The sequence below is a fragment of the Sprattus sprattus genome (genome assembly GCF_963457725.1).
Source record: "Sprattus sprattus genome assembly, chromosome: 2".
NCBI classification, from domain to species: Eukaryota; Metazoa; Chordata; class Actinopteri; order Clupeiformes; family Clupeidae; genus Sprattus; species Sprattus sprattus.
Window position 1 is genome coordinate 20491685 of NC_137921.1, and position 17130 is coordinate 20508814.

Consider the following 17130-nt stretch of genomic DNA (forward strand, 5'->3'; position numbering starts at 1 on the left):
GAGAGAGGGAGGGGAAGGAAAGGCTAGGGAAAGAGTGAAAGAGAGAGAGAAGGAGAGATGGAGGGCAGTCAGGAGAGAGAGACTGAGGAAGGGGAAGGACAGTGGAAGAGTAAGTAAGTAGGGGAGAGATAGAGAGAGAGGGAGGCATGAGAGGTTTCGGATATGGAACAGGCCTCTCTCTCCCTCATGCTCTTTTCTGCTGCTGCTCTCCTTTAATTGCTCTGACAGCTGAGATGCAAGCGTCTTATTAAGGCCTCCCAATTAGAGTGCCACTGAGAGAGCGAGAGAGACAGAGTGAGAGAGAGAGAGAGAGAGAGAGCCACAGCGAATCACTGCCTGTGCTGTGTCAAACAACAACATAAACAAAGAGCACGCTAGCAAGGGAGAAATAAACAGGTAAATAAGAGAGAAAATGAGGGAGGGAGAGAGAGCGAAATGGAGGGTAAGGTATTGAGTCCGTAAGTGGATGGCGTGTTGTGTGATGTTGTATTGCCTTCACTTACGTTACACATCTCCCGCACAATAGCCTTCTCTTTCTCACTGAGGTCCTCTTCGCAGTCCTCTGGAATCTGCTTGTCCAGGTTTTCATGAACTTCAAGGACCTGGAGGCGATGTAGCAGCGTTAAAAAGCACCACAAAAACCACCACAGGACAGTTCACTTCTAAATCAAGGGCGCCAATGATCTACATTAAGTGCTGCTGCATGGTTTCAGGAAACAAAATGGACTAAAATACATTTATCAGATAAAAACTACTCATACCCAAACCCAACTAACTCATGGAAACTATATTTTAAGTCCTATGGGTATTTTCTAGGATGTAGTGTTTCCAGGTACCTTCATAGCGTGCACCACGGCCTCTGGTTTCTGCACAGAGCTCAAGAAACCAGCTGAGGGGGAGGACTCACTGGTGGGCAGCCGCCCAGTGCCCTGCAGAGAGAGAGAGAGGGAGAGAGAGAAAGAGAGATGAGCAGAGCTGAGTGACCTCGGGTAGTGTCACAGCGTGCCATAACTGATGGATCTGCCAACTGATGCGCTTGGTGGGAACGATCCCCATTGTCCTCCAGTGTGATTAATCAGGGCTAATTAAAAAGAGCCTCATCGAAGCATGGCATTTGTTAGTGCAAAAAAAATAAAAAATCATCAGCCTTTCCTTTCCTGAGCAGGCCTACAGGAGCCCCCATGTTAAGAATCGATATATAGTCATCTAAGCAAGGGGTTTAGGGGTGGGCTTTTGCGGAGGGTAGATGTAAATACCACACCAGTTCTAGGTCTGACTTTTGTGGATTTTGACAGTGGGCTCCATAGCCTCAAATAGCGGTGGATGGCAGAGTTGAAACCCATAGCCCGCAGCCATGATTACTATTTATCCAGTGGGCATGAGGCAGAGTTGGCTCTGTGCACAAATCAAGCTTGTTAAACGCTCGGGATAACCACTGTGACACACTGTCGGAGAGCATCGAGCTCCAGGCACGGGCTTCTCTATGCAGCTTGCACTGCGACCTTCTACAGTGGGCGAGCTGAATCAAAGGCCAGTGAGCAGCTGTTTCTGGTTTGGGGGGACAGACCGATTGAAGTAAAGGGAAGATTTGAATGGCTTAAAGTAAAAAGAAAAAGTAATTTGAACAAAGCCTGAGTCATCCGATTCATCTTTGGTGTGTGTGTGTGTGTGTGTGTGTGTGTGTGTGTGTGTGTGTGTGTGTGTGTGCTAGAGCAGGGGGCAATGCGTGCACAAAGTTCCAGATTCAGCAAAGCTGAGTCTGCCTGCTCCTGTTCTAGTTCTTTCTCTCCCGTTCACTCCATCACGTTCACGCATGAGTACGCAGGGTCTCATCAAAGCACAATCAATCAATCAATCTGCATGCCCCCCACCCACCCCCATATGAGGATGTTGCCATGGAGATGCCATGACGACGGGCCCGGAGCAGATGTAGAGAGTGAAGCGCAGCATAATAAGCCTAATAGAGGCGAGCTTTGCCGTGAACATAAAGACGAGCTCTCTCTCTAGTTGGAGCAAGAACTAGAGAGAGAGCTCGTCTTTATGTTCAATCGGTGGGTAATTTGATGACATAACACAATTACCTTCTCCTCTCTCGACCGTAAATGACATTATTATGAATCATCCTCTCTCTCTCCCACCATATTTATTTATAGCCTGTTACACTGAAATTAACTCCTTCTCATAAAAAAACAGTGCCCTAATGATGTTTCTGCTAATTTGACACTTGTAAAATTTCAATTGAAAGGTCGAGGCTCTTTTGAATAAGACTCTCTATTCAAGTCTATTATGGTAGGATGGTAATGAGAGAAAGGCCGCTAGCCTGAATCAAGCGCAAAAAACAAAACATTATCCTTTTCCAGGACCCTTCAGAGAAGAAGTGGACACTTTTATTGTCATTGCAGGTCATGTTGACATGCAGAGGACATTCCAATACACTTCTATTGTCCTATCGGTAAAGTTGGTGTCCCCCGAGACCATTTACTTAGGCAATTATGTTCCAGCTGACGCAGTCATGTGACTTTTGCCTGGGGCAATCCAACAGATGAATCCGTTTGACCTTGGGGCGTGTCACGTCTACAACTGCACAACTGTTCACAGACATTGCAGCTGGGCAAACAAGGTCTAAATGGCAAAGGGGCCTTATGCAAAAGGCCTGGAGGAATGTGAATAAATCAGTCTTTACAGAAGCATCCGCCGAGACAGACAGCTGCCTCCTTGACCGCCTAAAACATTAATGCGTCTCTTCAGAAAAAAAAGTTACAAGGTCACATAAGCGGAGAAGTGGAAGGGAGGAGAGGGATTTGGTGTGTCAGCAACTTCGTGACCCCCCTCCCCAGAGTTCCTTAGGGAGCGGGTGAGTCAGACAGAACGCCTTCATATTAGGTTCTGTATTGATTTTTGGTGCCGAATGCTTTTAGGAGGAGCAGAACAAGTACCTTTGGCAGAGTGACAGAAGCAAAAAAAAAAAAAAACAATTACAGCTCTTTTGTTGTCTCCCTAAACAGCACCACAGGGAGGTTAAAAAAAAAAGTCAAATCGATCTAAGGGAGCTAATTAATGTTTGATGAAAATGCACTCGTAAACAAAACTTAGGATTACAGTTGAAGGTGCAGGCAGCATCGTTTGGCAGTGCCCTGTGTTGCCAGGGAAACTCATTATTACAGATCATTCAGGTTTCATTGGAGGCTAATGAAAGGTAAACAGAGCTCCTCTGGTGTTGAACAAGTCAGCAAATGTGAGAAACAACATTCTGTGTGATGCATATAATTCCACTCCATATTGTTTCCATCATGGCGGCTCCATGGTCCTGGGGCCTCTAAGTAAACTGGACGACGCAGACTAAATGTGTCTTTTGCCTACATGTCTATACATTTTTGGGGGCTATGTGGGAGCTGCGGTCGTTTTATATAGCAGATGGGCAGTTAGTCTGTTACAATTTAATGTTGCCTTTAGGTGCAATTCTGGGTAATGATGTGGACACTGTCTATCATCTCTTCATGCCTACAATCCAGGACACAATGTATACACATGAATACATGGTCCTGATTATGAAAAATAATTTGTATAAAAGCCATGTACAGCTGAGAACCCTCTTAACACTTGAAGGCCTTGAGGACGCTGATAATCTAGTTTCAGATTTCATTGTAACCTAATTGCAGACAGGGCCCCCACAAAAAGGACAGTGGGACACATTTCAAGGGGTCTCTGTGTGTGTGTGTCTTGATGGAAGAATGAAGAAGGGACAGTCACGTGTGTGCATGCAAACTCAGACGTAACGAGGCTGAACGTCTGAATGTCAGCCACGCCACAGCACTGAACACATGTGTGTGTGTACAGTCGGCCAGTCGGTCGTCCGTCTGCGGGTACTCACGTTAAGCATGGCCTCCTGGCGCTGGGGAAGTGAGGACAGCTGTGACTCCGAGTGGTAGAGGGTCATGCCTTTCCGTAGGGCGCGCAGGTCTCCCAGGTTGCACTGCTGGACGAAGACAAGAACGGAAAAAAAAAACATCACGATCATCATCACGCAGCATCACCACAACAACCTATCAACCATCACCTTCAGAGTACGGAGTACCCTTATGAGTATAGAGTCATTGTGACCCCATGATTGAGTTAAGCTAGGGCTTAATGTGTTTTACCCATCTGTGTTGCAGAGATAAGCTAGTGTGAGACTCCCTTGGTGTACTGTGTGATATTCCCTTAGCCCATGGCTCTCCGCTTGTACGTCTCCGAATTCCAGACAGTCACGAGCCAGCTGAGCTAGATTCTCTATGATGTCTTCCCCCCCCCCCACACACACACACACACACACGCACACAGACAAATGACAACCTTCCCTCCTATTAGTAAGGGCCGAACAACCTTCAGTCACTTCCCATGGGCAGAAGTAAGTGTAATGCAGCAACCCAGGGATCTGCAGGGAGGGGGGGGTGGAACCTCTTCTCCTCTCCACTCATAATGACATTTCCAAAGTCATGCACTCGTGTTCTTTTCAATGGGCTGAGCGGAGTGGAGCGCGTGATTGCTGGGAGACGGAGAGGGAGATGGGGGATAAAAATAGCCGGGTCATCGTCTAGCGCATCCTAGCGTGGCTCCTGTGCTGTCGAGCGCTCCGGGGAGACTCGCTCCCTCGCTGCGTACTCTTTAATACCGTCAGCATCCTCTGGCTGCGTCAAGACACATGTCCCATTTTCCTTCACTCGACGGAGACTGAAATACTTTGTTTCGTAACCTTTGCTGAGAGTGAGTGAACACATTTATTGCTCATGGTTGGGTCTCACACAGCGTGATGACAGGCCTTTATAGGCATTCTTACATTTCTCAGAGATTTAGCCCATCCATAAGCATTATATCTTTTCAATATAAACTTTTCCTCTATTAGAAACCACCATATTTTTAGAGTGAATTGGATGGCACTGATAAATAAGCTGTTCTTAATATGTTCATTAATGCCGGACATAAACAACATGAGGAACTCTTGGACCCTTTTCTCCTGGGGTTGACATGTGCTTTCTTCACCTGCATCAACGGTCCTCAAAATGGCCGTAAACGTCCAGTTGGCCTGACACAGCAGGCCATTTCTCTTCATTTGCCTGGTCCTGAGACACGAACTGGTCTGAGCGGCTCACCCTAATTCATCACAATGTTCCTAGAGGTGACAGGGCCTGCAGCCGTCGCACCTTATCTCCTGTCTGGAGCGACGAGGGGGCCAGAGGGGTCATAGCCGCAGCCAGGGGGTTCCTCTCGTAACACAACATACCTATCTAACCTCCACAGTAACCCAACATACCTGTCTAACCTCCACAGGAGCAAATCAGGGAAACCTGTCAGGTCGCAAGGTCAGAACTTTTTTCACATCAATTTCTCTTAGTCTGGAGGCACCGTTTTGGCATTTGGATGGATTGCGGCTATTGACCAGGAACAACCCACTACAGCTATGGTGCTCTATGTCATCTAAAGTTCACAATCTAGAAAAAAAACACAGCAAGACTGTTTTTTTTTCTTATATATTTGTTTACTAGAGATGAAGAGCTGGGGAGGGTTTAGTATTACCTAATAATGCCAGAAAGTTAGCCTAAAAACTCCTCTGTTATTGTACTGAGGAGCTTGATCAAGGGTCTCACAGGCTTTTCCACTGACCCTAATGACCACATCACACTTCGTTAAAGGTGCTATAGAATTGAACACTTTATTGTTAAATAAGGAGAGTTTGGTCCATGCAACTTACATACCGTGAATCTCAAACCCTATTGTCTCGCAAATCCCTGTATATGCAAAAGAAGGCGGGGAAACAGGCCAATTCCATAATGACCACATCAGACCATAGACTTAATCCAACCAATTCAATGGGTTACAGACTGCGTAAATAATCCCACACCCTTTTTTTGGGGCAGATTTGTGTACTAACATCGTTCTTTTTGAAGAGCTCTAGCTAACCGGCCTGGAGAGTCAGCATTCCTTTCCTTTGGTCAAACTGTTTCCACAGAACAAAGGGGAGGTTAGTCTATTTACTTTCAGTAAGAAACCCTGAGTTGAAGCCCTTAATCTTGAGGTTGGGCAATACCTTTGCTGAAAGAAGAACCTTTCAGCTCCTTATGTTTCATTTTGTGAGATCACAGTCTGACCCTTTAAACACTTGCTGAACCAGTACAAACCTCATTGTGATATTACCATTTATGACTCGATGACTCAAAGTTATTATGTTATTATAAAGTCAATATGTACCAGTCATTACAACTCGATGACTCGTATGACTCGTATGTAATTCATGTGTAAGTAATGCAATATGGTGTTGAACTGAGTTTGTCTGCAAAATCTGCATTCATAAGTAAACAGTCTCCAGTAGCCACTTCATCAATTTATAAAGATCTAACAACACCCCCAGCCCTCGAAATGCCCTCATACGGAAAAGACATACACCCAGACAACCGCAACAAGCAAGACACAGGTCATAAAAATTTAAAGACATTCATTTTCTTCCTTACACACATCAATTTAAAGGGCCATGCATTATGGAAGCCTCCCATCTACCTACATCGAGGTGCTCAATTATTCAGCCCATCCAGATGTCCCTGCGAGAAAGAGGGACAAGCATCTCGGCTCATGCACCCAAGTCATGCTGCGACATCTCCTTCGCAGCAAATAGTATCTCACACAACACCACACCACACCACCACCCATCCCCATGTGGAAACATGCAAACAAGTTCAGCTTAGCCTAGCATGCTATTCCTGAAAAGCAGACAGGATCCTTTGCATGGCCAAATACACAGCCAGGAAGAATGAAGAGTTCATAGAAGGCGAAGCAGCTGAAATACACAAGGAAGTATAAGGACCACCACCAGCAACAGGAGGAAGGGCGGGTGGGGGGTGGGGGGGGGGGTGGGTAGAGAAGAAATTATTTCAATCTGCCTTTAAACCTGCTTTCCCCTGCAAAAGCATCTCGGTCAGATAGTGTTGGGCGTTGTTTACCTTTGTTTGTATCTTTGACAAGCTATATCGGCCACAGGGCTGAAGGGAGAAAAACAGATACCAGACATCAGGATATAAGGAGGAGTACATGTGATTCACATAGCAGGCCACATGTACCATACATGTGCTTGGTTCACTGAGCATGCATGTGCAGCATCAGACAACCTTTGTCAACTGGGAGTTCGGATGAATGGCGATCCAAGGGGAGTTGTTTCTGACAGCTTATAGCATGGACATCCTGACAAAGGCATCTTTGCAAAGCTCAGTGGAAAAAGTCTTATACTGTCAGGATTCCACTTCAGATTGAAAGGCTCCTCATCTGAATCCGCCATATGCAAAGGGGATGCAGGTTTTTCTCGGGAGGGGGCTGGTTTTCTAAGATGCGTGGGTCCAGCACGGTAGTAATGAGCCTTACTATGTGTGGTCACAAAGCTTCCCAACCATAGAAACGCTTATGGATATGATATGTATATGACAGCACAGCTGCCGCCTCTGCCAAATATTCTGGAGACAAAAAAAAAACCCAATTCGAGGCCTATTCATTTCAAAGGAATATACATTCAGTCGCTCACGTGGAGGCGTGTTCGCCTACGCGCTTACTGAGAACCCCTGCATTAAAACGTAGAGCAGCCTTGATGAATACAATGTGAGTGTGATTCAGGGGAATTACTGTGCTGATCATAGGAGGTGTCTTTCACAGAAAGAGGCTCGCCAATGCTCCACACATTGTCTCAGTCAGTTTCACAGACCACAATGGGTGATTAATACTTAATTCTACACAAGCTTGAGCACTGACGTCTGGCAGCCAAGATGTCCCTTCAGCCAACAATTGGCCTTTTCTCTTCTTCACTTGTGTTAATAACTGTGGGTGTTTGAGTGTAGGTAAGTTTGGGTGGCTTTTTACCTCTGAGTGAGACTCTAATTGTATCTCACCTTTAGCATCAGGTTCTGATAATAAAGGCCTCATTGCAGACTATGGTAGAGTAAAAGAGGCTTAGGTAAATTGCTAGTGGGCAATGAAATGAAAGACTAATTATAATGTAAATCTATTGAGTAATATATATCTATAATATCTAAAACTAAATACTAAATGTGTTGTACCCGACTCATTCTTAAGATAAATGGGACTCGGGGATCCGAGTGGGATTGTGACAGTTTCGACGTATTCATGTTTCAGGCATTCACGTGATATCTTCCCACTCGATCTGGCAGGTAACCAGTGAACTCTCACTGAACCAGGGGAAATTTTGCCCTGAAGACCGTACACATACCCCTACGAGGTAAGGGGGGGGGGTTAGTGGATGTGAAGGCGAGGACACACGAACAAAAGGACGCCAACGCTGTTGCCGTCTTGAGCAGCACTGCTTAGGGCTTCCTCTGGGAAAAGGGAATGCCGTTGTACTAGCTTTGGCTCCTCCAGGACGAATTAATCATCACTGGAAACATCCAACAGAATACTCTAATATATGGTACAGCCATTTATTGATTTATTTTCCATGTCTTTATTAAAAACAAACAAACAAACAAAAAACAGGACAACAACTGTACCTGAGAGATGAGCTTGCTGTTGTCGTCCTCGAGAATGCGTACCTTGGTCTCCAGCTGTCGAATGTAATTTGAAGACGACTCTGTGGTGACAAAAAAGGGACAGAGAAATCAGGGCTTAGAAACCATTTCATATATAGTGCAGAAGTCATTTATACAATGAAAAAGATGTCATGAGAGATACAACAGGAGAGCTCTGATACAAATATTCCTGTCCTTATGAAACAGCAGTGAGGCTACCCTCCCTCTCTCTTCCAAGCATTGCTCATTTTCCCCCGGTGGTGATTTGCTGCCTTTCTGTGACTACCATCTAAAATTAGCTTTTGTTTGCAAAACCTCAGGTGAGTCACACCACACCACTACCCAGCATGCAATGCACATGTCAAAGTTCTCTTTAAATTGGCCTCTTATTTCTCTGAAGGCTTTATTCAGGTTCATGACAAGGACATGAGGACTTTCTCACACTCTTTCTCACATATTTTTAAACTGTGACATGGAAAAAAAAACATCAAAGGGGAAAGCACTTGGAAGCAGGGCCCCCCTGTCACTTAATCAGAACTCCTTAGGCTAACCATGGGCCACGGCACACATATATTAGAATATCCCTTGATTCAAAACCTTCTTTTGGTGTGGTGGAGAAATTCCTGTTAATGGACGCCATCTCATCCATGCTGAGATGGAGGGCGGTAAGTCGGAGGGGAAAATGGGGGAGCCACTGAAAGGGGCCAGAAGGATTTAGAGGTCAAGACAAGGCATTAGTCACTCCATGGTGCTTCACTGAACAGTGTTCACTTGCATCTCCTACAGCTCTATTTGCTACCCCTTTCTGTTCAAAACTCAGCCATCCGAATAAGACCACAACTGAACCATCCACTGCTACCACCAGGTGGTGCTGCTCGGTGAAATGGCTGTTACAGAATACTTGGATGCGGTGGCTTTGAGTGACAAGATCTTTTTGCTGAAAGTGCCGAAGTGCCGAAGTAGATGAACACTACTTTGTTGAGGTATGCCGACTGTCGCCTGACCAGAACAGGGGGAAATCTTTGTAGGTGGATGGGGAGAGAGAAAAGGAGAGAAGGAGATGTTAGCCTACTGATAATCCTCTTTTGCTCCCTTGTGACCCTCTAATCTAACTTCATCTGGTCGGCTGACCTGTGGGCTAGTGGCTCAAGCCGATTAGGGAGCAGGTCCTGCAGCTGGGTCAGGTCTAGCAGGACCCCACACCACCACGGCCCAAACTTCTGACCAAAATTCAGCCAAAATAAACCTCACACATACGCCTACACAACAAAACTTCATTCTGAAAAAGGCCTCGAACCAAACATTCAACCGCCAACAAACCACACCCAGACACCCCGACACAGGCAAACATCCTGAAGAAGATGCCAGATCTATATGATTGGTCCACTGTGGTAGAAAAAAAAACATAAACACACACACACACACACACACAAGCATGCACACAAAGCCTGTTCAGCAGTAGACAAAGCTTGAGGCTGGAGACTTGGGATTCATGGGAGACGCTTTCATACATTAGCAGTACTGGAGTGGAAACAGACCTGCGTGGGTGTAGCTTACCCCATAAAGTAAAAAGGTGTGGTAACAGTTTCCCACTCTCACCTCAGTGCCTTTTAAGAGGCACCACACCAGCAAGTTCAAAACAATTACATAAAGCGAGGTCTGTTGAGCGTGGAGCTTGACAATTATCAATTAAATGCACACCAAGGAAGATTCGGGGATAACAATAAAAGAAAGAGAACCTTCGGCTGATTACATGAAGTGGGGGGGGGGGGGGGGGGGGGGTGGGGGTACTGTTTACATGTACGTAGGTGCTGGACTCCCGGCCCCCTTTCTTTTGAGTGAGTTTTCATCGGGCTCGAGTGAGACCTAAGAAGGGCGGCCGCGAGCCACGGTTGGCTGTGGTTTGGTGTCAGAGGGGGGCGGGGATGGGATGGGGGTGGGAGTGTTACTGAGGCAGTGCGTCCGTGAGTCTGTCCCTCTCGGTTTGTCGCTTCCAATCCCGTCAGCTTCGCCGTGACCCACTTCCAGGGCGGCTTGGGCCTCCACCACATCTACCCACCCCACCAGGGTCACCAGCTCTGCCGGAGCCTTCAGGAGAGGCCAGATGGACTCAGATGTACTAAGCTCCAAGTCTGCAAGCCCCCTCCCCCCCACCAATGGCACGCCCCACGAGAGGCAGGCCCCCACAGGAGATGCAGTGGGGGTGCTGGTTAAACCAAACTACAACTGGTCATACTACTAACGCATAGTTTCTCGTCTGTGTCTTTTAAAATGGGATTATCTACCTTCCTGCCAGGCCCATTCTCTGGTGTTGTTCTGCTGCTTATTTGAACTGTCTGGGAGTCTTGCAATATTGCATGTTCAGCTCCGCACTAAGGGCTGTGAAGTAACACTATGCTGTGTATATGCATCTAGTGTGCATGTGAGTAAGAGGGTGTGTATATGTATAAGTGTGAGTGTTTATGTGTGCGCGCGCGAGTGATCCTGTAGGCTGTACGGGAGGGTGGAGTGTGTGTGTGTGTGTGTGTGTGTGTGTATTTGCCTCTCTGTATACAGTATGTGTGAGTCAAGATGGGAGTTGGGTCAATTACTGCAAGATGTGGAAGAAAGCAGAGAAACTACTACAGTCTCCACAATATTACATTCCATCCTCTCTGACCTCATTCTTTAAAAAAATATCATCCATCAGACATTGAGCTCTTCATTAAAGGAAGAAAGAAGAAAGCAAAGGGAAAAAAGGAAAACACTCAGATAGAGACAGTGAGTTGAAAATGTAAACGCAAGGTCAGACCAAAGCAAGGTAGATACAGCTGCAGAAAAAAATGGGAAGAAATACCAGTTTCACTACAGATAAGAATGAGACTAAATGAGAGAGAGAGGTGGAACAGGGAGGGAGAGGACTGTAGAGCCTGTGAGTCTGTGTGTGTCTGTATGTGAGTGTGTTTGTGTATTTGTGTTTGTGTGTGTGTGTGTGTGTATATAAGTTGGAGAGAAAGACTGTGTGAAAGAGAGACAGACAAAAAGAGAAGAGGGGGAGGTTTCCAAAGAGAAGAAGAGAGGTTATTGTTTGACATGTTGGCACAAAGCAGGTTCAAACTCAAGAGTGCATCTGACAACAGAGGATGGGCCTTTCAGCAGCATCTGAAATGTCCTCCGGTGTACGGGCACAGGCAGTGGGGGCAGCCATGGCAGACTCTCCCTGGGAAACGAGCAAACTGGGCATTAACAAAACATTAGTGAGACGGAGTTGGCATGGAGGCCAAATAGCAGTGGGCCTGGCATCGGCGTGCCATCAAAGGCACCACTGGCATACTCAAGGGCATCAACCTAACCCCATGTGACAGGGATTGGCACTGTGGGAGAGGCTGTGATGTGCATGTGCTTAGTCAAGAGGGTGAGGGCCTCTCCTGTCAATGTAGGGACACACACACACACACACACACACACACACACATAGTATATGCACACACACACACACACACACACACAAACACACACACACACACACACAAACATGGGTTGATGGGCCTGTATCGATTGGCTGTCTCAACCTGCAATAGGCACGCAGGTCAATTAAAGGTGATACTTCCACAATCAATGTGGCCACGATTAACCCAAACGTCAGCAACGGCGCTGGACACCTGCCACTTCCATTGATCAGGCAGCACACGAAATCAAGTCCCTCAAGTTTCCTGTTCCCACCTTCCCAACAAGGAACTCATTAATCTCAGAGGAAGTGGTGAAAACCTGATACACTCTGACAAGTGTGCTCTGTGTGCTCTGTGTACGTGTGTGTGTGTGTGTGTGTGTGTGTGTGTGTGTGTGTGATTGCCTGAGAGAGCTCAGCTCCAGTCTGTAGAAAAAGAAAATCAGGCGTTTCGACACACTCTTACACAAGCCTCACACACGCCCTCACTCACTCACTCACTCACTCACTCATTCTGGCTTTTAATCATTGACTTGCTTTACGAATGCGAGGGGCACCAAATTCGACCTTGGACCTCAGGATCACGGCGTGGTAAATACATCCATGACACGGTGCTGTTCAAAGCTTAACTAACCTCCTCGCTCGTCTAAGACTGTTCTATTCACTCTGTAGTGTCAGTGAAAGGAGAGTGGTCCATCTACTTGAACAGGTATCAGGGCTTAGTCTCTCGGGGTTGGGCCATTTACAGAGAGAGGGGGCCGTGTTGCAACCTCTTCTTATCCTCTCCCGGTTCGAAAAACAAATACTACTGTGAACAAGAGCTTCTCTGCCTTTGAGAGGAGAGAAAAAAAGTAAAGAAAAAAAAAACAGGTTCACAACAAACAAGCTTGCAAAAGAAATGTCGACTGAATCTGCCTCAGTGGAGAGATTCTCCCACATCACTGTAAATATTTGTTCTTACTTCCAAAAAGAGTAAAGACACATTTTGAAGGCAGCATGCTCATGGGATTCTTCAACCAGTTTTACCAACAACGGTTAAATAACTTCAGTGCAGACACACAAGCTCTCCAAGCTCTTGCACACTCACTGCAGACACAGACAACAGTTGCCTCTGTGCGACGCTGTACGTTTAAAGATCACGTCTTGAGCAGGGATGGCGGCACTGACCTGAGGGTGTGTCACCTTGGCATCAACCCTATCAGCACATGAGTGCCCTAGCAGTCACATGCCTGTCTTCATGTCCTTTGAACGGCGACTTCCACACCTATACACTAAGGCTAATCTTGACTGACTATCAGTGGCAGGCTCTCAAGTATGGCGAAAGGATATTTTGAAAAGAGCTTAGACTCTGTTAGCATTCCGGCTAATCTCTGTAGATATCAATAACAAGATGTTACCTATCTTTTAGGCAGAGGCATGTTCATATTCTTGAAGGAAACAAGTAGGTTAAGTCCAACTCTTGCCACACCAGAAACCACTCCCTGACCAAACCTGATCTTAAGGGCGAGCCGTGCACTGAACGTCACCCTGAGGTGCCAATCCCTTCTTCCCTTGTTGCTGCCAGTGATCCATTGTGACAGGAAGAGGGATGATTGTGTAAGGTTGGGCGTGCTGCAACCGGGCCTCGTCTCTGGCGCTGCTCTCCCAGCACCAGGGCAAGTCATTCAGGAGTCGAAGCCCTACTGTTCAACCTCAATCCCAGCTTTAAGCTGAGCTTAGCTCCACCTTTGCCACCCTGGGAGGAGAGCCAGCTTGGCTGGCCATGAATGCCAGGACAGGCAGCAAGGATGCACAAGGAGCTTCATAGGACGGATGGGTTAGGTGGGTGGCAGGAGCGCCCCCATGGGGCTGTTTAACCCCGGGTCTCTTCCTGTGTTTGTATTTTGCAATGCAATGCAAGCCCCTCGAGGCAACTTAATTTGAATACATCTACATACCAGCAGCGAGGGAGTCTGTCTCTCGGCTGGCAGAGTGCTGTGCTTATATAACTACAAACCTAAATGTGTTTATCTGGAAGCAGTAAACGCTAAATATGTATGGCATTCTGGGGACAAGTACAACGTTCGCTTCCATTAAAAAAACCACAGAGCTCGAGCTCTGGAAGAGGGGAGAAAAAAAAACACACAATACCAAAGAGGAGACGTAAGAGCTCTTCTGCTCTCTGACAAGAAAGTAACCTCAAAATGCAGTGACTCGCAGATCGCCGTGCTTTTCTCTCAGTTTGGCAAACCAAGTTAACCGATCTCAGTCTGCTTTGACATGCCAGCTTGTGGAGGATACATTGCTGTGTATAGTTCAACTTCCATGAAGTCGAGAGAGGCCTCATCTCCGTAGTAAATTCCAAATGGGTGTGGACTGGTCTGAAGTGGGTTGGGTGAATTTGTGTTCATATAAAGGGCTTTAAATGTCCACAATTCTCACAAAATACCAGCTGAGAGCTGTTTCTCTGATAATGTTAAATCAAACCCTTTTTCTCTTGTTTCTTGACAGTCCCTGTGAGGGTGTGACAGAACTATCCCACAGAGACTGAGCATTGTGAACATAATATGAGCATTATAGGTCTATCCAATCATTTTTACTGGCAGACCAACAATTAGTATCACAAGAACACTGTAGTAATGGGCCACAATATTAAGCCTGCTTGAAGCAAATTATCATTCCACTCTCTGGACAGCTAACTGATGATGCACTGATATGGCACGAGGGAGAGAGTGAGATGTCTGACGGTGGGAACTCCTGCCCTGGCTTGGAATGTTTCATATTATGAAAGGTAGCTCTGGTTCAGTTATGGCAATTGCTTCCCTGCCTCCAGCTTGTTTGAGGTCGAGAGAAAGGAGGGACCTGCTGAGAGCTGCATAAAGTCTATTTCAGAACAGACACCAAATATCTTTGCTGCAGGAGACGGCACGCTAATTTCAAGCCTTCTAAAGCGGTGACATTTTTTTTTTCTCCCCGTGTTTCATCCGGCTTCCACAGACGCCTACGCCACAAGTACAGCAGACAACGGAGAGACAACTCGCTGACAGGAAAAGCCGCTGTCAATTCTCAAGTTGATGTCTGGCATAAAACAGCAGAAACTTTAAATGAATAAATAATTAATTAAGCAAGCAAGCAAAGCCGCTACAAACCCACCCCCCTCCCCCCAATAAGCTTTGCATGTCAAGCCATCTCCCCGCCACTTCCAGAGGCTGACGGCCTCGGTCCTTGGGGTGGGTTTCGCGTTCATACAGATTTAGCATGCTGAGTCACATCTAGCTGCCCAATGCTGTTTTACAATTCAATTAACAGCACAGACCTCTGAGGGCAAGGGTGGCAATTTTGACATGAGTGCAGGGTTGCTGTTTCCCCGTGTAAAACCTGCAACACCGTGCTTAAAAAACTGCTTCAAACCCCTATGACGACAGGGTGTACAGCCATGTTAGTTAGACTTGATCACGAAATGGCTGGAGCTATTGACTCTTCTCCTAGTGAGTTTAATAGGATGGCTGAGTGTTGGCTGGATTTGTAGGTCATGCTGCTAGAGGCTTGACAAAGACATACACAAACAGAAAACACATCAGCTACGCCTGCCAGGCTAATGCTAAGCTAAAGAACTGTCTGAATACGTACTTGTAACACAAAGAGCCACAAATGCAAGACTAATATTCTTTAATCTCATAACATAGAACTGCCACTGTTGTATGGTACAGAACGTCCTTTCACGTCCTTCTCTTCAAAGACACGTGACCCAGTCAGATGTTGTCCATCCCTTGCACTGTCATTTCACAAATGGTCTATGAACACTGCATTTATAAAGTGGATGCCTTCAACTTCCGCATCGGAAAGCCATTAAACATATTAGCGAGCCTCGGACAGTGGAGATCGGTGGACAAATTCCATTAGTGACAGAGATGAGAGCTTTATGGCCAGATGGTTAACCTTAGCCATATCAATCTGACGTAGACCCACTCCATGCTACCCAAGGGCCCCATAAAACTTAATGAAGCCCCATCAATCCCTTTACTCATTACAGTTCGCCTAATTTACACCCCTGATCTCTTATCCATGGGGAAGTATAGAGAGCGATCCCAGCCTTCTGCAAACAAGATGGATGGCTCCGACTTTTACAGAGCACACAAACATTCCATGATGCACGCTGTTCAACCACTGCAGCACAGGCATTCTGGGAGCACAAGTGGAGACATTTTTATTGGACACATTATGCTTCATGCTTCAAGAACGTGAAGAAACAAAGTGAAGGAACACTGCCTGATGCAGGCCTTAACAATCTGGTTGGAATAATAGCAAACTACCGATATGCTCTGCATGTCTGAAAAGTGAATTGGCATTGTTGGTTGTGATGCCATAAGACCAAGAGGCCATCTAACCCAAAATTATTTCAGACAAAGATGATTAACAGCATGGAGCGGAAACTGTCTACCCAGTAATGAATTAGGCCATGGAATTTGACCAGTCGGTTGATAGTAACTGGCTTGGAATAAGACTAAGCCATTTTATCGGCCTCTGTGTTTTTAATACAACCCATTCAAGCTTTAATCATCTTACAGCTGAAAGCTGTAGATTACCTAAAGGGGGGCATATGTTTTTTGTCCAAACTCAGTAGTCAATCTTTTTTCCTTTACAATCTGTGTGTGTGTGTGTGTGACTGTGAATGTTAACTACGCAACTGATTGATCAGTCATCCAAATGCTGCTTTGCAGTGGCTCGTCACTCACAAGGTTACCGTCTCGGTACTGAACGTTCCCGGAATCATTTAACTGCGGGTGCTGTTATTAAAATTATTTCACTAATGAACGATTACCACATCGGGTAAGCGAGCACGTGTCTGATGTTTATAGCACCCCAGTCTAAGCAACTGTTCAGAGGGCAGAAGAGCCAGGGTGATCACCCAACTCTTTATTAGTCAGGGCACATTCCATTCCGCTTTTCTCAAATAAAAACACACAACCAAAGAGTTTTTTTTCCCATTTCATCTTAATTGACTGTTTGCCAATGTGGTCATTCGAAGGACTTCACATTTCATTCTGATCAGGTCACATCATCATTATCCCTTCATCATATTATGTAACTTTGACAAGGGGGGAAAAACATGATCCAAGACCACAGGCATGTCCTTGCCTCCCTGTGTGAGTACTTTCCACTGAGGCTTAAACTACTATACTGTGC

General features: G+C 46.1%; 1 protein-coding gene across 1 annotated transcript in view; it reads right to left on the reverse strand.

Annotated features, from left to right (window-relative positions):
• The window catches only part of ccdc85cb (coiled-coil domain containing 85C, b), a gene marked incomplete at both ends in the record, with an annotated part of 30286 nt that overhangs the window by 453 nt on the left and 12703 nt on the right, over nucleotides 1-17130 (reverse strand). Inside the window, 5 exons of the mRNA XM_080833253.1 lie at nucleotides 504-602; nucleotides 837-929; nucleotides 3872-3976; nucleotides 6972-7010; nucleotides 8520-8599. Of these exons, the coding sequence (XP_080689379.1) occupies nucleotides 504-602; nucleotides 837-929; nucleotides 3872-3976; nucleotides 6972-7010; nucleotides 8520-8599 (416 nt within the window). The remainder of the gene's footprint in view (nucleotides 1-503; nucleotides 603-836; nucleotides 930-3871; nucleotides 3977-6971; nucleotides 7011-8519; nucleotides 8600-17130) is intronic.